At 44.3% G+C, this 19,498-nt stretch overlaps 1 protein-coding gene across 2 annotated transcripts in view; it reads left to right on the forward strand.

The window, feature by feature from the left end:
* Positions 1 to 19,498, forward strand: part of SMC4 (structural maintenance of chromosomes 4) — a 130,370-nt gene that overhangs the window by 88,346 nt on the left and 22,526 nt on the right. For both annotated transcript variants that reach the window (XM_075861562.1, XM_075861561.1), the window contains exon 19: positions 4,274 to 4,418. In XM_075861562.1, the coding sequence (XP_075717677.1) occupies positions 4,274 to 4,418 (145 nt within the window). The remainder of the gene's footprint in view (positions 1 to 4,273; positions 4,419 to 19,498) is intronic.

Genomic DNA, 19,498 nt, shown 5'->3' on the forward strand with positions numbered 1-19,498 from the left:
AAGAGATCAAAAAGTCGCATGTACCGAAAAATAGTAATGATTGAAACTACAGTTCGTTACGCAAAAAATAAGTCCTCGCACGGCTTTCTTGATGGAAAAATAAAAAAGTTCTGGCTCTTAGGCCTCATGCACACGACCGTAAAAACACCCGTTATTGCGGGTCGTTATTACGACCCGCAATAACGGGCTCATAGGCTTCGGTTAGCCACGGGTACCTTCCCGTTTTCTCACGGGAAGGTACCCGTGCCGTTAAAAAAGATAGAACATGCCCTATTTCATGCCGTAATAACGGCACGGGCATCCCATAGAAGTCTATGGGGCTCCCGTAATCATGGGTGGCTGCGTGTGTTCACCCGTGATTACGGGAGCGTTGCGAGGTGAGGCGAGGTCAGGGGACTACCCGGTCTGCAGGCCACAGCCCAGTGGCGTAACTACCGCCGGGACTACAATGAAAACTATGGCAGAGCGGGGAGGTATCTCCCCGCTCTGCCATAAACAAAAGACATGTATCCCCTATCCTGTGGATAGGGGATACATGTGTGATCGCTGGCAGCGATAAGTAGAACGGGGGACTGAAAGTCCCCCCATGTTCTCCATGACTCTCACCTCTGACTTCCGAGGTCTGTGTCGGCAACCCCGTAGAAATGAATGGAGCGCCGGTCGCGCTTGTGCGCATGCGTGACCAGCGCGCCTTTCATTTTTATTGAGCTGTGGAAGTCAGAGGTGAGAGTCATGGAGAACTTGGGGGGACTTTCAGTCCCCCGTTCTCCTGATCGCTGCCAGCGATCACACATGTATCCCCTATCCACAGGATAGGGGATACATGTCTTTTGTCTACACTGTAGGTCGCATCTTTTGGGGGGGTTGGGGACAGGGGCTGTAAGGCGTTCCCTACAGGGGGGGGGGGTCTGTATGGCGTTCCCTACAGAGGGTGGGGCTGTATGGCATTCCCTACAGGGGGGGGGCTGTATGGCAGTCCCTACAGGGGGGGGCTGTATGGCAGTCCCTACAGGGGGGGGGGGTTGTATGGCGTTCCCTACAGGGGGGGGGGGTTGTATGGCATTCCCTAAAGGGGGGGGGCTGTATGGCAGTCCCTACAGGGGGGGGGGGGTTGTATGGCGTTCCCTACAGGGGGGGGGGGCTGTATGGCGTTCCCTACAGGGGGGGGGGGCTGTATGGCATTCCCTAAAGGGGGGGGGCTGTATGGCGTTCCCTACAGACCCCCCTGAAGGGAACGCCATACAGGCCCCCCCTGTAGGTGACGCCATACAGCCCCCCTGTAGATAGCGTCAAACAGCCCCCCCTGTAGATAGTGCCATACAGCCCCCTTTGTAGATAGCGCCATACAGCCCCCCTGTAGATAGCGCCATACAGCCCCCTTTGTAGATAGCGCCATACAGCCCCCCTGTAGATAGCGTCAAACAGCCCCCCCTGTAGATAACGCCATACAGCCCCCTTTGTAGAGAACGCCATACAGCCCCCCTGTAGATAGCGCCAAACAGCCCCCCCTGTAGATAACGCCATACAGCCCCCTTTGTAGAGAACGCCATACAGCCCCCTTTGTAGAGAACGCCATACAGCCCCCTTTGTAGAGAACGCCATACAGCCCCCTTTGTAGAGAACGCCATACAGCCCCCTTTGTAGAGAACGCCATACAGCCCCCTTTGTAGAGAACGCCATACAGCCCCCTTTGTAGAGAACGCCATACAGCCCCCTTTGTAGAGAACGCCATACAGCCCCCCTGTAGATAGCGCCAAACAGCCCCCCCTGTAGATAACGCCATACAGCCCCCTTTGTAGATAGCGCCATACAGCCCCCCCTGTAGATAGCGCCATACAGCCCCCTTTGTAGAGAACGCCATACAGACCCCTTTGTAGAGAACGCCATACAGACCCCTTTGTAGATATCTACAGAGGGGACTGTATGGCGTTATCTACAGGGGGGGCTGTAATAAACCCACTATCTACAAGGGGGGGTGGGGTTGTGTGACACCCAGTGGAGGGGGGGGCCCCAGTCAAAAGTTTGCTATGGGGCCCAGTCTTTCCTAGTTACGCCCCTAACACAGCCCACATTTGTTTTCAGAGTTCAAGAGAAAAACATGACACTCACTTTTTTTTACGGATCCGTAAATACGGATGGAATACGGGTGCACACGGTACCGTATTTACGGACACGGATCCGTAAAAACGGGTGCAATACGGGTGGAATACGTGTGACCATGGAGCCGTATAAACGGCCGTTTTTACGGATGGTAAAAAATACGGTCGTGTGCATGAGGCCTTAGGCCTCATGCACACGACCGTAAAAACACCCGTTATTGCGGGTCGTTATTACGACCCGCAATAACGGGCTCATAGGCTTCTGTTAGCCACGGGTACCTTCCCGTTTGCTCACGGGAAGGTACCCGTGCCGTTAAAAAAGATAGAACATGCCCTATTTCATGCCGTAATAACGGCACGGGCATCCCATAGAAGTCTATGGGGCTCCCGTAATCATGGGTGGCTCCGTGTGTTCACCCGTGATTACGGGAGCGTTGCGAGGTGAGGCGAGGTCAGGGGACTACCCGGTCTGCAGGCCACAGCCCAGTGGCGTAACTACCGCCGGGACTACAATGAAAACTATGGCAGAGCGGGGAGGTATCTCCCCGCTCTGCCATAAACAAAAGACATGTATCCCCTATCCTGTAAAAAATAAAAATAAAAGACGTTCATACTTACAGACAACTTCCTGCTTCTCCATTCCGGTCTCCCGCCCGTTGCCTTGGTGACGCGTCCCTCTCGACATCCGGCCCGACGTCCTGGATGACGTTTCAGGCCATGTGACCGCTGCAGCCAATCACAGGTCAATCACAGGCTGCAGCGGTCACATGGACTGCCGCGTCATCCAGGGATGTCGGGCTGGATGTGAAGAGAGGGACGCGTCACCAAGACAACGGCCGGGTAAGTATGAATTTCTTTAACTTTTATTACAGAAAAGGCTGTCCCTTCTCTCTATCCTGCACTGATAGAGAGAAGGGGCTGCCGATTAGTGCAGTGCTATTTTGCTGCCAAAAACGTGCTCGTAAATACGGGTGGAATACGTGTGACACCGGACCCATATTTACGAGCACGGGTTCGTAAATACTGGTGCAAAACGGGTGGAATACGTGTGACACCGGACCCGTATTTACGCCAGTATTTACGGGTGTGAAAAAATACGGTCGTGTGCATGAGGCCTTAGAATAAGGTAACACAAAAAGTGAATGATTTTTTTACAAAACTAATTTTATTGTGCAAACGCCATAAGATATAAAAAAAACTATAAACATCTGGTATCGCCGTAATCGTATCGCCCCGCAGAATAAAGTGAATATGTCATTTATAGCGCACGGTGAACGCAGTAAAAAAAATAGAATAAAAAAACAATAGTAGAATTGCTGTTTTTTAGGCACCACGCCACCTAAAAATAGAATAAAAACTGATCAAAAAGCTGCATGCACCCCAAGAAAACTACAATGAATTCCTCAAGGGGTCTAGTTTCCAAAATGGGGTCTGTTTTGGGGGGTTTCCACTGTTTTGGCACCACAAGACCTCTTCAAACCGGACATGGTGCCTAATAAAAAAAAGAGGCCTCAAAATCCTCTAGGTGCTCCTTTGCTTCGGAGGCCGGTGCTTCAGTCCATTACTGCACTAGGGCCACATGTGGGATATTTCTCAAAACTGCAGAATCTGGGCAATAAATATTAAGTTGCGCTTCTCTGGTAAAACCTTTTGTGTTATAGAAAAAAATGGTATAAAATAATGTTCAAAAAATTATGCCAATCTAAAGTAGACATATGGGAAATGTGAACTAGTAACTATTTTGGGTGGTATAACAGTCTGTTTTACAAGCAGATGCATTTAAATTCGGAAAAATTCTATTTTTTATAAATTTTCCCAAAATTTGATATTTTTCACCAATAAACACTGAATATATCGTTCAAATTTTACCCCTAACATAAAGCCCAATGTGTCACGAGAAAGCAATTTCCGAATCGCTTGGATAGGTTTAAGCATTCCGACGTTATTACCACATAAAGTGAAATGTCAGATTTGAAAAATGGGCTCTGAGCCTTAAGGCCAAAACCGGGCTGCGTCCTTAAGGGGTTAATCACTATGCACATTGCATCATTTGAATTTAGCATGTATGTTCTTTGTTTACTCCATTGCATAAGTTAGACAAAAAGGCGTTCTATATACTAATCTTGAGGTGTTGACCTATTCTATATATTTATTTTTATCCCCCTTCTACAAAGAAATCTAAAAAAAGCTGAGGAAACTGTTGTCCGAACTGAGAAGGAAACTGTTGACAATGACAAATCAATACAAGAATTATCTGAAGAACTAAAAAATCTGGAGGAAAGGGCAACAACTGTCATGAATGAATGCAAAGAAGCTGAGGTATTGTTTTTACAAATTGCTAAATTCTTAAAGCTTCGCTTTATAAAGCTACATTTTGTAAACCGGATGTGTGATGTGATTTTGTATGTATAGGACCGTTTTCACAACCATAAGCCGGACAAAAACTTTCACACTCCTCTATGAACTGCTACAACTCCTTTTACTCCCATCCTCATATTGATCAGCTTTACACCACTTATTTACCACACTCCTTTTTTTGTTCTTATGTGTATAAATACACTATATGGACAAAAGTATTTGGACACATCTCTTAACTCCTTCATGCACGTCCTGGTTTTATGGGGGTTGACGTATGAAGTGGTCCTCACTCGCTGAGCCCCCTCCATATGCCGCAGGTACTAGCTGTGCATTACAGCTGACACCTTCGCACATGCCCAGGAACAGAGATCGCTCTGATCCTAGCCGTTTAACCATTGAGATGCCACGGTCTATAGCGACCACGGCATCTAAGCCGTTAGAGGGGGGTTGCTCCCTCCAACAGCCCCTCGGGCCCGCGACACGATCGGTGGGTGCTGATGGTTGTCATGGCAGCCCGGGGAACTAATGAGGGCCTCTGGCAGGGCTTATTAACTGAAGCCTGTAAAAATAACTATCGCTGGTTCAAACTTCCTAGGGGGACTACTGAAGTGTTTAGTGTACAAAAAAAATATAGAAATTTTGAAAGTTAAACAAAAACCTTTTCTCAATTTTCTACATTGCGCCATCTGTAAAGTTTAATGGAGAAGAGAATGTTATGGGGTTGTTTTTCAGGGGTTTTCATAGGCACCTTGGTTCCAGTGTAGGGAAATCTTAATCCCTTCCCTACATCCACCGTATATATACGGCGCACGCCGGTTGGGGCAGTATGGAGCGGGCTCACGGGCTGGGCCCGCTCCATAGAGCGAATGTGTCGGCTGTGTGTTACAGCCGACACTTCTGGGTAATGAGTGGGATCCCGCTTATTTAACCCGTTGAATGCCGCGGTCAATAGCGACCGCGCCATTTAAATAAGTAAAAACAGGGCGGCGACCTCAGGGCTTCATAGGAGACTGTCAGAATTCCGCACGGTGATCGCCATAAAAAAATAATTTAAAAAAACTTTACCAGAATCGCTATTTAGTCACTTCAGCTACCAAAAAATTTAATAAATAGTGATCAAAAAGTCGCATGTATAAATGTCATTTATAGCGCACAGTGAACACTGTAAAAAAAAAAGAATAAAAAGCAATACAAGTTTTCACGGCCTAATTACACTAAATTCAGCAAAAAAAAAAACATTATCAAAATGCTCACTATACCCCTAGATAAATTCTTTTTAGGGCTGTAGTTTCCCAAATGGGGTCTCTTCTGTTTTCAATAGTTTTTTATTAAACAGTTTTGTAAAATAATAATATAATAATAACACAGACTCGCAGAGTCTCAACTTTTGCATTTCAGTAATACAATTAAACAAAGTATTAGACCAACATGGTCTTCAATAAATCTCACATTATATACCATTCATGATGTCTACACTCCTGCCAAATATATAGTATATAAATGTCTTCATTGCTAACATAGGTAATTATTCTTGACATCACATTGCTTTATAGAGTACCTTAACATGGCCTCTATGGAAGAAAGATAAGAGAGAGAAAAACAAAACACACACAATAATCAAAAGAAGGATAAGGACGGGGGGAAGGAAAGGTGTAGGGTAGAAGGGTTTCCTAACCATCTCTATGTATTCACGAAAATGTGTGATTCCTCCATGGGTCCCAAATGGCATCAAATTTGTCTAATGTACCCGCCAGCAGATGTGTTAGGCGATCATTAACCATTATCCATGAAATCTTAGCGATCAACATATCCATAGACAACGTGGGTGTTCGCCAGGCCCTAGCGATAGTTATTTTAGCTGCCAGAAACACATATCGGAGAAATTTACGTGCGGGGGCCCGAACCTCCGGAATAGGACCGCATAGCAGAGCCGTAATCACATCCCTGGGGGGTTTGACTTGGATCACTGTGTTAATAAGCTGGTATACCTGGTTCCAAAAGGTGGCAACCACTGGACACTCCCATAGAATATGCATTAGTGTACCCTCCGCACCACATTGTCTAAAGCAGTGCTTATCCACCAATGGGTTAAATCGAGCTATACGAGTAGGGACCATATACCATCTCATTAATACCTTATAACCCGCTTCCACCAAGGATGTATTGATGGATAATTTCGAGGTCGTACAAGCCATCTCCCTCCACTGCTCCAATTCCACTCCCATGCCTAAATCGTGTTCCCATCGTGTCATGTAAGGGAGTTTACCTACCGGAGTAACCAGATCTGAATATATCGTGGATATTTTACGTCGTAGGCCAGAAAGCCAGCACAGCCGTTCAAAAGTGGTCAATGTACTGATGTCCCCCCTCCTGGATTTCCAGTCCAACAAGAAATGGTGTATCTGGATGTATCTAAAATGCTCCGATGGGGGCATCGAGTGTGAGTCCTTAAAGTAATCCAAAGTTCTGATGTCCCCCCCTATAAAGAAGTCCTTAATCCTGTAAAACCCCTTATTGAGCCACCACCGGAATTCCATTCTACGCAGACCCGGAGGAAAGGCAGAATTACCCGTGATGGTCATGAGCGGATTATGGGGTGATTTAATATGAAATCTCTTTCTAAGCGAGTCCCACAGCTGTAACATCTGAGAAAGCACAGGGGAGAGAACCGGAGGTCTGTCCGAGGACTCCATCCACAGTAACGTTTCCAGCGGGAAACTGGTACATGCGGCCGTTTCAATTTGCGTCCACTGGGGGCAGTATGGTCTCGCATACATATCTGTAAATTGCGCCAGACGTGCTGCATGATAGTATTGTTGGATATTGGGAACCCCCAGCCCCCCCGCAGTTTTAGGGGTAAATAAAGTTTGTCTCTGTATTCTCGGTCTTTTAGAACCCCAAATAAACGACATGATGAGCCCTTGGATTTGTCTAAGCGCCTTCTGAGGGACCACGATAGGGAGCGTGCGAAAATAATATAGCAATCTGGGCAAGATCGTCATTTTGATGGAGGCAATGCGCCCAAACCATGAGAGATTAAGAGGGGACCATCTAGTGAGATCTGTAGTTATTTGTTGAAAAAGTGGAGGGAAGTTGTCCTCGTAAAGGGACTCTATGGTGGGCGTCAATTTAATACCCAAATACGTCAATCTACGTGCATCCCAATGAAAATCAAAGTTAAGTTTTAGAAGCTTCACTACCCCGATTGGCAATGTAAGATTCATTGCCACCGACTTGGAGTGGTTGACCTTAAGCCCAGACAGCTTGCCAAACTGATCAAGAATATGAAAGAGATTCGGCAAGGATGTGAGAGGTGTCGATATGAAAAGCAGTATGTCATCCGCAAACAAGGCACATTTATGTTCTACTCCTCCCACCTTCACCCCCCTAATGTCGGGAGAATTTCGTATGAGGTTGGCCAACGGCTCAATAGCCAGCGCAAAGAGGGAAGGCGATAGTGGGCACCCCTGTCGCGTTCCTCTGCATATTGGAAAAGCTCCTGACCTAAATCCCCTAGAATTTATTTTTGCTGTAGGAAGACAATATAAGATCTTAAGAATAGACAAAAAACCTGAACCGAAACCCATTCTCTCAAGGACATAAAACAAATAGTCCCAGGATAGCGAGTCAAAAGCTTTCTGAAGGTCAAGGCTTAATAACATACTTTGACGTCCGGAAGTACCATCCCACCCCGAGCGAACAGCTGAGATAATGTCCACAGCCCGTCTCGTCTGGTCCTCCGCCTGGCGGAGGGGTATAAATCCCGCCTGGTCCTTATGTATATATGTGGCAAGGAAGGAGTTCAATCTAACCGCCAGAATTTTTGTCATAATCTTAAGATCCACATCAAGAAGGGATATCGGGCGATAGTTGGCCTGATCTGTATGATCCTTATGAGGCTTGGGAATAAGATGTATGTAAGCTAAATTCGATAAAGGGGGCAAATTATTACCCTCCCGATAAGCATTGAACAATTCAACCATGTGCGGGGCCAAGACCTCCCTAAAATGTTTGTAATAACCTGAGGAAAACCCATCTGGCCCCGGGGCTTTGTGAGCCTTCAGATTTTTAATAACATCCAATACCTCCTCCAAACAAAATTCAGCATCCAATGTTTCTCTATCCCCTTGGGAAAGTTTAGTAGGGAATGTTTTTTCCAGCAAGACCTTAGCCTTATTTTTATCAAACTGAGGTGGTGCTGAGTACAAAGCTGAATAAAAATCCTGAAAGGCCTTTACAACTTTTGTGGGATTCTGTGATAAAGATCCATCCGCCAATCGCAATTTCGGTGGTGTTGAGGTGTTAAATCGGGGCGTGAGGCGTCTAGAGAGTAATGTTCCAGGTTTATCCCCTTGTGTAAAAAACTTATGTTGTGACCAACGCAGACTTTTTTCCGCCCAACTTGTCAGACATAAATTTAATTCTGTTCTAGCTTCCGCTAATTTTGCTTTAATATCTGCTGAGGGGTCTGTTTTAAATTGCTTAGACAGATCCGCAAACTTCCTCTCCTTTAACGCCAGAACCTCCTTCAACCGTTTCTTATTACGCGAGGCTATCTGGATGAATTTCCCCCTAATCACTGCTTTGTGAGCCGCCCAATTGGACATAATTGAGGTGTCTGGTGCCTTATTAAGTAGAAAATATGTGTCCAAATCCCTTTGGATTTCTTTAACTATCTCCTGATCCGATAGTAGTGACTCATTCAATCTCCAAGAGGAGATAGGCGGTCTCCCACATAAATCTGACAGCCGAACCACAATCGGGTCATGATCAGACCAGGGTGTAGCCAAAATCCTAGCATCCGTGACCTTAGGGAGTAAGCTAGTTGACATCATAACATGATCAATACGGGTGTGAATATTATGGGCTGAGGAGAAATAAGTATAATCCCTTGCTGTGGGGTTAAAATCCCGCCAGACATCTATGACATCCACCGAATGGAAGAAACGTGCTACTTGTATGCTGGTTGACGTAGGAGGTATAAGTCGCACCCTGGATGCGTGGGATTTATCCATGGACGCGTCCAAGGCGATATTAGAATCCCCACCCATAATTATCGGGCCCTCTATCGATGAGTGGAGCTTGCGCCACATGCCTTGGAAGAACGCCGGTTGATTGGAGTTCGGGGCATAGTAGTTAATAAAGGTTATTGGAGATTCATGTAACAGACCCGAGACCAGGATGTACCTGCCATCCGGGTCAGAGATCGTGTTGTGAGGTGTAAACGGGACCGACCGAGACAACCATATGCCCACTCCCCTGTGCTTAGTAGAGGCACTAGCCAAAAATTTTTGTGAGTAGTGTCTATGAAAGTACGATGGAGCAGAGGAGGTAGAAAAATGCGTTTCCTGTAAAAATAGTATATCAACATGAGAGGATTTATAATACAAGAAAGCTTTTCGACGCTTGATCGGGGAATTAAGGCCCTGCACATTATGTGTGAGTAAACTAAAGGTTTTAGCAGATTCCATGGCCGCCATCATAGAGCAGGAGGTAGAACCATGTGCATATTAGGATCCAGCCATAGAGACAAAGGTCAGAAATAGGAAAGACGGGAAAGGGAAGGGAGTAAAAGACAGAACAAAAATAGAACAGACACAAAGTATCAATAGTACCGAACATAGTCTACCGACTAGGCAGTCAAGAAAAGACTGCTAACAGGGGGACAGCAGACCGTCGTGAAGGCACAGCATTTCCGAAAATATATACCCAGACATTCAACCCCTTAACCTATATCAACCCTGAGCATAATAGGCATTCCCATGTTAAATATAAGGTAAAGCAAACTTTCATATTTTTAAAAAACAAACATATCTATAGCCAGAGTACCAACTCACTGCGAACTTGACCCATCCAGACCCTTCCTCACCTTTTTCGGGTCAGCTTATAAACAAATTTGCATTACTATAAGTGGGAGTCCAGAGAAGCAAAAGAAATCCCCTCATCCACCCCAACGTATGGATCCCCGGCTCCCAGTCCGCTGAGAACTGCAACTGGCGGTATCCGGCTGAAACTCAGCATCAGTGCTGCTCGAAGACATCTCCGGCCAATATGAAGAATAAAGAAAAAGAAAGAGAAAGAAACTATCTGCTTCTATAATCGGCCTCCTTTCCGTCATGTCGGATTCAATTGTTGCCGACGAGATTCCACCCTCTGTTCCCGAGGTAACTCTGGACGGCCTCCTTGGGTACGCCATATTGGTGACAACGGGGGATCCCATATGGGGAGTCGGGAGGAGCTTGACTTATCCTGGGGTGGTAGAATATGTAAGTCCCTCAGCAGACCCTCTCCCTCCTGTAGCGTAGAGAAGCCATATTGCCTGTTATTGCGCATGAAAAGGAGACGAAATGGGAATGCCCACCGATATGGGATCGCATGATGTTTGAGGGTCTGCAGGATAGGGTGAAGCATCCGCCTTTTCTGAATGGTTTGGGGAGCCAAATCAGCAAATATCTGAACCGCTGTATTACAAATGGTGATCACCGGAAGCTTCCTAGCTCTTTCCATCACCTTCTCCTTAATCGAATAATAGTGGAGTTTCACTATAATATCTCTGGGAAGTCCATCCCTCCTCATGGCCGTCAAAGCTCTATGGGCCCGGTCAATTTCCATATGTGATTCCGATATATCAGGTATCAAGGTAGTGAGTAGCAGACGAACCACCACCGGTACCTCCGTCTGAGATTCCGGGACCCCTCTGATCCTGAAGTTATAGCGTCGGGATCGATTTTCCAGGTCCTCAATTCTGGTGTTCGCCTCCTCCAATTGCTCCTGCAGATCCTCCATAAATCTAGTATTCTGGTTAACTCTTGCAGTGACGGCGGTCATTTTGGTCTCAATAGCCTGCATATGCGCCCCCACTTTGTGTAAATCTTGGTGTACCGCGGCTATCTTGGAGCTTATTTCCCCCATCTGAGCTTGCATGGCTCTTGATATGCAGGAAAAGATGGCGTCCTCTGTTAATCCGGAAGTAATGGCCGGCGGCATGGGCGAGTGCTGTGGCACGTGAACGGGCACTGATTGCGGCAGTCCCAGTTCTGGGATCGGGCCCTCTCCTTGTAAATCCTCCTGTGCCTGCAATAGTGATGTGCTGCTATTTTCCCGCAGGAGCACAGGATAATCCTGTGATAACACCGCCGTGCTGGATTCTATCTGTGTCACCTGCTGCTGCTGCAGCAGGCCTTGCTCCGCCATGTTCGGCGCCGCCATCAGCATATCTGCCACGGACCTCTGAGCCTGGGTTTGCTTACCCCTTCTTCCACTCCCTCTGGCCATAGGTGGATGCCCGAACCTCTAAGGTACTTCTCCTTTCTTTTATGGGTCTCGATGTCTGCTGTTAGCGATATATATGCTGGATTGCCTTCACGAGGTGCGGAGCCTGGTTAGAACGCGTCCACCATGTTCAGCTGCGCGCATGCGCCCCCATGGGGTCTCTTCTGGGGGGTGTCCACTGATTTGGTCCCGCAGGGACACCCAAAAACCAATCCAGCAAACTTGAGCTCCAAAAGCCAAATAGCGCTTCTTCCATTCTGAGCCCTGCCGTGTGTCCAAACAGCCGTTTATTACCATACATGGGGTATTGCCGTAATCAGGAGAAATTGCTTTACAAATCTTGGGGTGCTTTTTCTTTATGCTTTGTAAAAATTGATAATTTCTACATTTTATTCGAAAAAAAATTAGATTTTCATTTTTACGGACAAATTCCACTAAATTCTGCAAAAGAAACATGTGGGGTTAAAATGCTCATTATACCCCTTGATAAATTCCTTCAGGAGTGTCGTTTGCCAAATGGTGTCTTTTTGGGGGTGTGTCTACTGTTTTGGCCCCACAAGAACTCTTCAAACCTGACATGGTGCCTAAAATATATTCTAATAAAAAGAAGGTCCCAAAATCCTTTTAGGTAGTCCTGTGCTTCTGTCCATTAGCACACTAGGGTCACGTGGGATATTTCTAAAAACTGCAGAAGCTGGGCAATAAATATAGAGTTGCATTTCTCTGGTAAAACTGTTAAAGAATTTTTTTTTATTAAAATGGGTTTTCTGACAAAAAAAATAAATAGTTCTCTGCCTTGTAACGTCCTAGAAAAATAAAAACGATGCCAAGATAAAGTAGACATATGGGAAATGTTAATTACTAACTATTTTGTGTGGTATTGCTATCCTGTTTTACAAGCAGATACATTTAAATTTAGAAAAATGCTAATTTTTTTAATCTAAAGTTTGCTGTTTTTCACAAACCAATACCAAATTTATTGATCACATTTTTCCACTAACATAAAGTACAATGTCACGAGAAAACAATCTCCTAAACACAACAAAAATTTGAACCGCACATTCCAACAAAATGATACAAAACGTGTATGCAGGTGCAAGAACACCTGTGACTGCAAATATACAGCAGAAAAAGAAATGGCGACAGCACCCTGCGACACTAATGCAACCTAAACCACTAAATATAAATAAATATGCATTACTGCTAAATCTACTTACAAAAGGGAGGTTCTTAGTGCACATTTTGATCAAAAAGTGTTTGCCCACCTGCCACAACAAGGCGACCTCTGTAAGGTGGGGAACTACTCTGCACATACACCCAGAACTGGGACTAAGAAACAATCTCAATCGCTTAGATAGGTATAAAAGCATTCCCAAGTTATTACCTTCTAAAGTGACAGGTGTCAGATTTGAAAAAATCTGCTGCCAAAACGGGCTCAGTCCTGAAGGGGTTAAAGCCCCCTAGGGGGACAAGTACAAAACAGTAAAATAAAGTTGTTTTTTTTAAATAAATTAAAAAATGAAAAGTTCAAAAAAACAAAAACTTTTCCCTCAAGCACAATGTAAAAATATAATAAGCTAACATAACTGGTATGAACACATCCGTAAAAGTCTGAGCTATTACAATATATCATTTAGTCCGCACAGTGAAGGCGTAACAAATTAAAAACATTAGAATTGCTGTTTTTTGGTCACTTCATCTCCCACAAAAAATGAAATAAAGTGATCAAAGTCTCATGTACCCCAAAATGGTACCAATAGAAACTGCAGCTCGCCCCGCAAAAAATAAGCCCTCATACCACTAAATCGACGGAAAAATAAGTTATTGCTCTCAATGTGGCTACAAAACTCAAATTTTGTTTTTAACCATCAGTTTTTTTTTCTTGTAAAAGTAGTAAAACATAAAGAAAACTTTATTAATTTGGTATCGTTGTAATCTTATTGAGCTGCAGAATAAATCCAGTTTTTACCGCACGGTGAACGCCGTAAAAACAAAACCACCCAAAATATTAAGGAATCGCTGTTTTTTTCCTATTCCACTCCAAATATATATTTTTTTTTTCTCGTTTCCCACTACATTATATGGTACAAAAAGTTGTGCTGTAAAAATTTACAACTCGTCCTGCAAAAAACAAGCCCTGATACGGCAATATTGATGAAAAAAGTTGGCTTTTGGAATGTGGGGAGGAAAAAACAAGTGAAAATCCAAAAATGGCTGCGGAGGGAAGGGTATACTTCAGCATACCAAAACATTTTGGACAAATGCTGCTTCCAACTTTGTGGGAACGGTTTGGGTAAGGTCCTTTTCTGTTCCAGTATGACTGCGCCCCAGTGCACAAAGCAAGGTCCATAAAGTTATGGTTGGGTAAGTTTTTGGTATGGAATAACTTGACTGGCCCTCACAAAGCCCTCACATCAACCCCTCGAACACCTTTGAGATTATCTAGGGCGGAGTTTGCGAGTTTAGGCCATCCTGTGCAACATCCGTGTCTGACCTCACAAATTGTCTTCTGAATAAATGGGCAAAAATTCCCACAGACACTCCATAATATTGTAGGAAGCCTTCACAGAAGAGTGGGAGCTGTTTTTGCTGCAATGGGGGGACCAACTCCATATTAATAACTGGATAAAGATTGGGATGTCATAAAAGCTCCCGTAGGTGTAATGTGCACGTGTCCCAATACTTTTGTCCATATAGTCTGTGCAGATTTTGTGTTAAAATGATCGACTTAAAGAGGCTCTGGCACCAGATTCTCAAATCCCTATCTCCTATTGCATGTGATCGGCGCTGCAATGTAGATAACAGTAACGTTTTTTTTTTGTTTTTTTTTAAACGTTCATTTTTGGCCAAGTTGTGAACTATTTTATATATATATATATGCAAATGAGCTTTGAAATGGACAACTGGGCGTTTTTTTTCCGTTATGTCCAACTGGGCATGTATTGTGTTTTTAACTGGGCGTGTTTACGTGTATGACGCTGACCAATCCGTAACCAGTCAGCGTCATACACTCCTCTCCATTCATTTACACAGCAGCAATCTGCAGCCACATACACAGAGATTAACGTTAATCAAGTGTCCTGGTAATGAATACACATGAAATCCAGCCTGGACGTCGTGTATTCAGAATCCTGACACTTCTGACTCTTTTCTTTGAGATTTCTAGCAAGTGAAGCGAAATCTCGTTTACCTCCGTAATCTCGCGAGATTTCGCTTCCCTTGCCGGAGTCTCTCAGAAAAGATTCAGAAGTGTCAGGATTCTGAATACACATGACGTCCATGCTGGATTTCATGTGTATTCATTATCAGGACACTTGATTAACGTGAATCTCTGTTTATGTGGCTGCACATCGCTGCTGTGTAAATGAATGGAGAGGAGTGTATGACGCTGACTGGTTACTGATTGGTCAGCGTCATACACGTAAACACGCCCAGTTAAAAACACAATACACGCCCAGTTGGACATTACGAAAAAAAAACGGAGACAAACTGAAACCATTGGCACCGGATCAGTCGTCATTGAAATCAATGGGGATGGAAACGGAAACCTGAGGTGAACAGAGCCCTAGCGCAGATGTGAGCAAAGCCTTACAAATTAATTTTGGCAAAAAAAATTTAATTTGTACATTTCACCTCTACTTTGCTTTAAAGTGTAGCTAAACGTTTGACAAACTTCTGATTGGTGAGGGTCCGAGCACTGAGACCCCAATCAATTGCTAGAATGAAGCGCCCGTGTGAGCGCTTAGCCGCTTCGGGTCTGTTCGACTTTTTATGGAAATAAATGTATCGGTGTACGGACTCAATAGAAAGTCTATGAGCCCGTACTCCGATACGTTGGCTTTACACACAAGCGCTTCAGCTGCTTAGTTCTAGCGAATGGTGGGGGTCTCACTGTTTGGACCCCCACCAATCCAAACTTCTGACATGTCACTATGACGTGTCAGAAGTTTGTCAAATGTTTAGCTACACATTTTAATTCCTGTGAAACACCTAAAGGGTTGAAATACTTTCTGAATTCCGTTTTTAAAAACTGCACCCCTCAAAGTATTCAAATGCGGTGATTTATGGGGACTTTCTAATATATAAGGCCCTCAAAGCCACTTCTGAACTGGTCCCTGAAAAAATAGCCTTCTGAAATTTTCTTGAAAAAGTGAGAAATTGCTGCTGAAGTTCTAAGCCTTGTAACGTCCTGAAAAAAACGATGCAAACCTAAATTAGACATGTGGGAAATGTGAACTAGTAACTATTTTGTGGTATTACTGTCAGTTTTACAAGTAAATGCATTTTGATTTATAAAAATGCTAATTTTTTTTCACTAACAAAGTACAATATGTCACGAGAAAACAATCTCAGAATCGCTTAGATAGGTAAAAGCATTCCAAAGTTATTACCACATAAAGCAACACATGTCAGCTTTAAAAAAAAACAAAACACAAGGCCAAAACATGCTGCGTCCTAAAGGCGTTAGTCTATTTGCACCTTTTGAAAACGTGGTGTTTTGTTTTTTTTAAATAAAAATGTGTATCGTGTGTGTGTGGTGCAACTCTCGCATTACAATTTATTAACCCCTTCCCGCTCCTTGACGTACTATTACGTCATGGCAGCTGTATCGTTCGCGCTCCATGCCGTAATAGTACGTCTCGGGAGTAACGGCCGTTTCGGCCGTCCTCCCGACACATACAGGAGCTGTGACGCTGCTGTCTTGTTCAGCAGCTGTCACAGCTCCTACAGCGGGGACCGATCGCTGTGTCCCCGCTGATTAACCCCTTAAAAGCCGCGTTCTATAGAGATCGCGGCTTTTTAGGGGTTAAGCTGCCATCGCCGGCCTGCTACGCGATAGCGGCCGGCGATGGTGACTATGGCAACCGGACACCAAACAATGGCGTCCGGCTATGCCATAGACGGAAGCCTAGTGGGTCCTGACAACGTCAGGACCCACTATGCTTGCTGTCAGTGAGTAGCTGACAGTTCTAATACACTGCACTACGCATGTAGTGCAGTGTATTAGAATAGCGATCAGAGCCTCCTGTCCTCATGTCCCCTAGTGGGACAAAGTAATAAAGTAAAAAAAAAAGTTAAAAAAAGATGTGTAAAAATAAGAAAATAAAAGTTTTAAAAGTAATAAAAGTAAAAGTCCCACTTTTTCCCTTATCAGGCCTTTATTATTAATAAAAATATATAAACAAACAAATAAACTATACATAATTGGTATCGCCGCGTCCGTAACGGCCTGAACTACAAAATTATTTTGTTATTTATCCCGCACGGTGAACGCCGTAAAAAAAAATATTAATAAACCGTACCACAATCACAATTGTTTGGTCACTTCACCTCCCAAAAAATGGAATAAAAAGAGATCAAAAAGTCGCATGTACCTAAAAATGGTACTGATGGAAAATACAGTTCGTTACGCAAAAAATAAGTCCTCGCACGGCTTTATTGATTGAAAAATAAAAACGTTATGGCTCTTAGAATAAGGTAACACAAAAAGTGAATGATTGTTTACAAAACGTATTTTATTGTGCAAACGCCATAAGACATAAAAAAAAACTATAAACATCTGGTATCGCCGTGATCGTATCGCCCCGCAGAATAAAGTTAATATATCATTTATAGCGCACGGTGAACGCTGTAAAAAAAAAAGTATACAAAAACAATAGTAGAATTGCTGTTTATTAGTCACCACGCCACCTAAAAATGGAATAAAAACTGATCAAAAAGCCGCATGCACCCCATGAAAACTACAATGGATTCCTCAAGGGGTCTAGTTTCCAAATTGGGGTCACTTTTGGGGGGTTTCCAATGTTTTGGCACCACAAGACCTCTTCAAACCGGACATGGTGCCTAATAAAAAAGAGGGCTCAAAATCCGCTAGGTGCTCCTTTGCTTCGGAGGCCGGTGCTTCAGTCCATTACCGCCCGAGGGCAACATGTGGGATATTTCTCTAAACTGCAGAATCTGGGCAATAAGTATTGAGTTGCGTTTCTCTGATAAATCCTTTTGTGTTATAAAAAAAATGGTATAAAAAGAGTAAATTTCACCTCTACTTTGCTCTAAATTTCTGTGAAACACCTAAAGGGTTCATAAACTTTCTAAATGCTGTTGTGAATACTTTGAGGGGTCTAGTTTCTAAAATGGGGTGTTTGATAGGGGTTTCTAATATATGGGCCCCTCAAAGCAACTTCAGAAATTAACTGGAACCTAAAAAAATAAATAAATGAGGCAATACTTCGCTTCTTACATTATACTGATAATGAGCCGTGCCCACTCCGAGATGACCCCAGTTTTGACCGTTTGTATAAACGGAGACCCCTATTAGACCGTTCCAGTGCCCGGTTTTCCCAAGCATACACCCCCGAGAAGTGTTTTTCTATTGATGAGTCCCTGGTACATTTTAAAGGGAGGGTTCAATTCCGCCAGTACCTGCCAGGTAAGAGGGCAAGGTATGGCGTGAAGATGTATAAGCTGCGAGAGTGCATCAGGGTATACCTACAGATTTAGGATATATGAAGGAAAGGCCACCCCCAAACCAGACTGCATCCTGGACTACAATAGGTACATGGGAGGGATGGACTTGTCAAATCAAGTCCTGAAGCCCTACAGCGCCATGCGGTGAGGTATAAGAAGCTGGCCGGGCACATCATACAGATGGCTTTGTACAATGCGTATGTGCTACGTCGATGTGCAGGCCAGAGGGGAACTTTCCTGGAATTTCAAGATCTAATCTTTAGGGACCAGGAAGGGGGGGCGCATCGTACCAGGGCAACACTTTCCAGGAGAAGGTCCCCAAACCGGTGGAAAGGGAAAGAGTCAAAAGAGGTGCAGAGTCTGCTATAAGAGGGGGATAAGGAAGAACACAATATACCAATGTGACACGTGTCCCGAAAAACCAGGGCTCTGTATAAAAGATTGTTTTAAAATGTATCATACATCCCTTGATTTTCAATTTACCCTGATGCACTCCGCACAGCTTACCCCCCTCATCTTTCCCTTCTGAGCCCTGCCGTATGCCCAGGCAGCTGATAACAGCCACATGTAGGGTATTGTCGTACCCAGGAGAACCCACATTACAATTTAAGGGGTGTATATCTCCGGTGGCGCATGCTGGGCACACTATATTGGACACTGAAATGGCATATACATATATAAAATTGCAAATCTCACACTGCACCATCTGCTGCGCATTATCTTTTACACAGTACCTGTGGGGTCAAAATGCTCACTACACCTCTAGATGAATGTCTTAAGGGGTGTAGTTTTTAAAATGGGGTCACTTCTCGGGGGTTTCAACTGTACTGGTACCTCAGGGGCTTCTGCACACATGACTTAGCACCAGAAAAGCTCCAGTAGGCCAAATGGTGGTCCTTTCCTTCTGAGCCCTCCCATGGGCCCAAAGGGCAGTTTATCACCACAAATGGGGTATTGCCGCACTAAGGACAAATTGGGCAACAAAATGGGGTATGTTGTTCCTTGTGAAAATAAGAAATTTTGATCAAAAATGACATCTTATTGGAAAAAATATAATTTTTTTCATTTCACAGCCCAATTCAAATAGGTGCTGTGAAAAAACTGTGCGGTCAAAATGATAACAAAAACCATAAATGAATTCCTTGAGGGGTGTAGTTTCCAAAATGGGGTCACTTCTGGTGGGTTTCCATTGCTTTGATACCTCTGGGGCTCTGCAAATGCGACATGGCACCCGAAAACCAATCCAGCAAAATCTGGACTCCAACAAACACATAGCGCTCCTTTCCTTCTGAGCCCTCCCA

Source organism: Rhinoderma darwinii, chromosome 4, assembly GCF_050947455.1.
Source record: "Rhinoderma darwinii isolate aRhiDar2 chromosome 4, aRhiDar2.hap1, whole genome shotgun sequence".
NCBI lineage: Eukaryota > Metazoa > Chordata > Amphibia > Anura > Rhinodermatidae > Rhinoderma > Rhinoderma darwinii.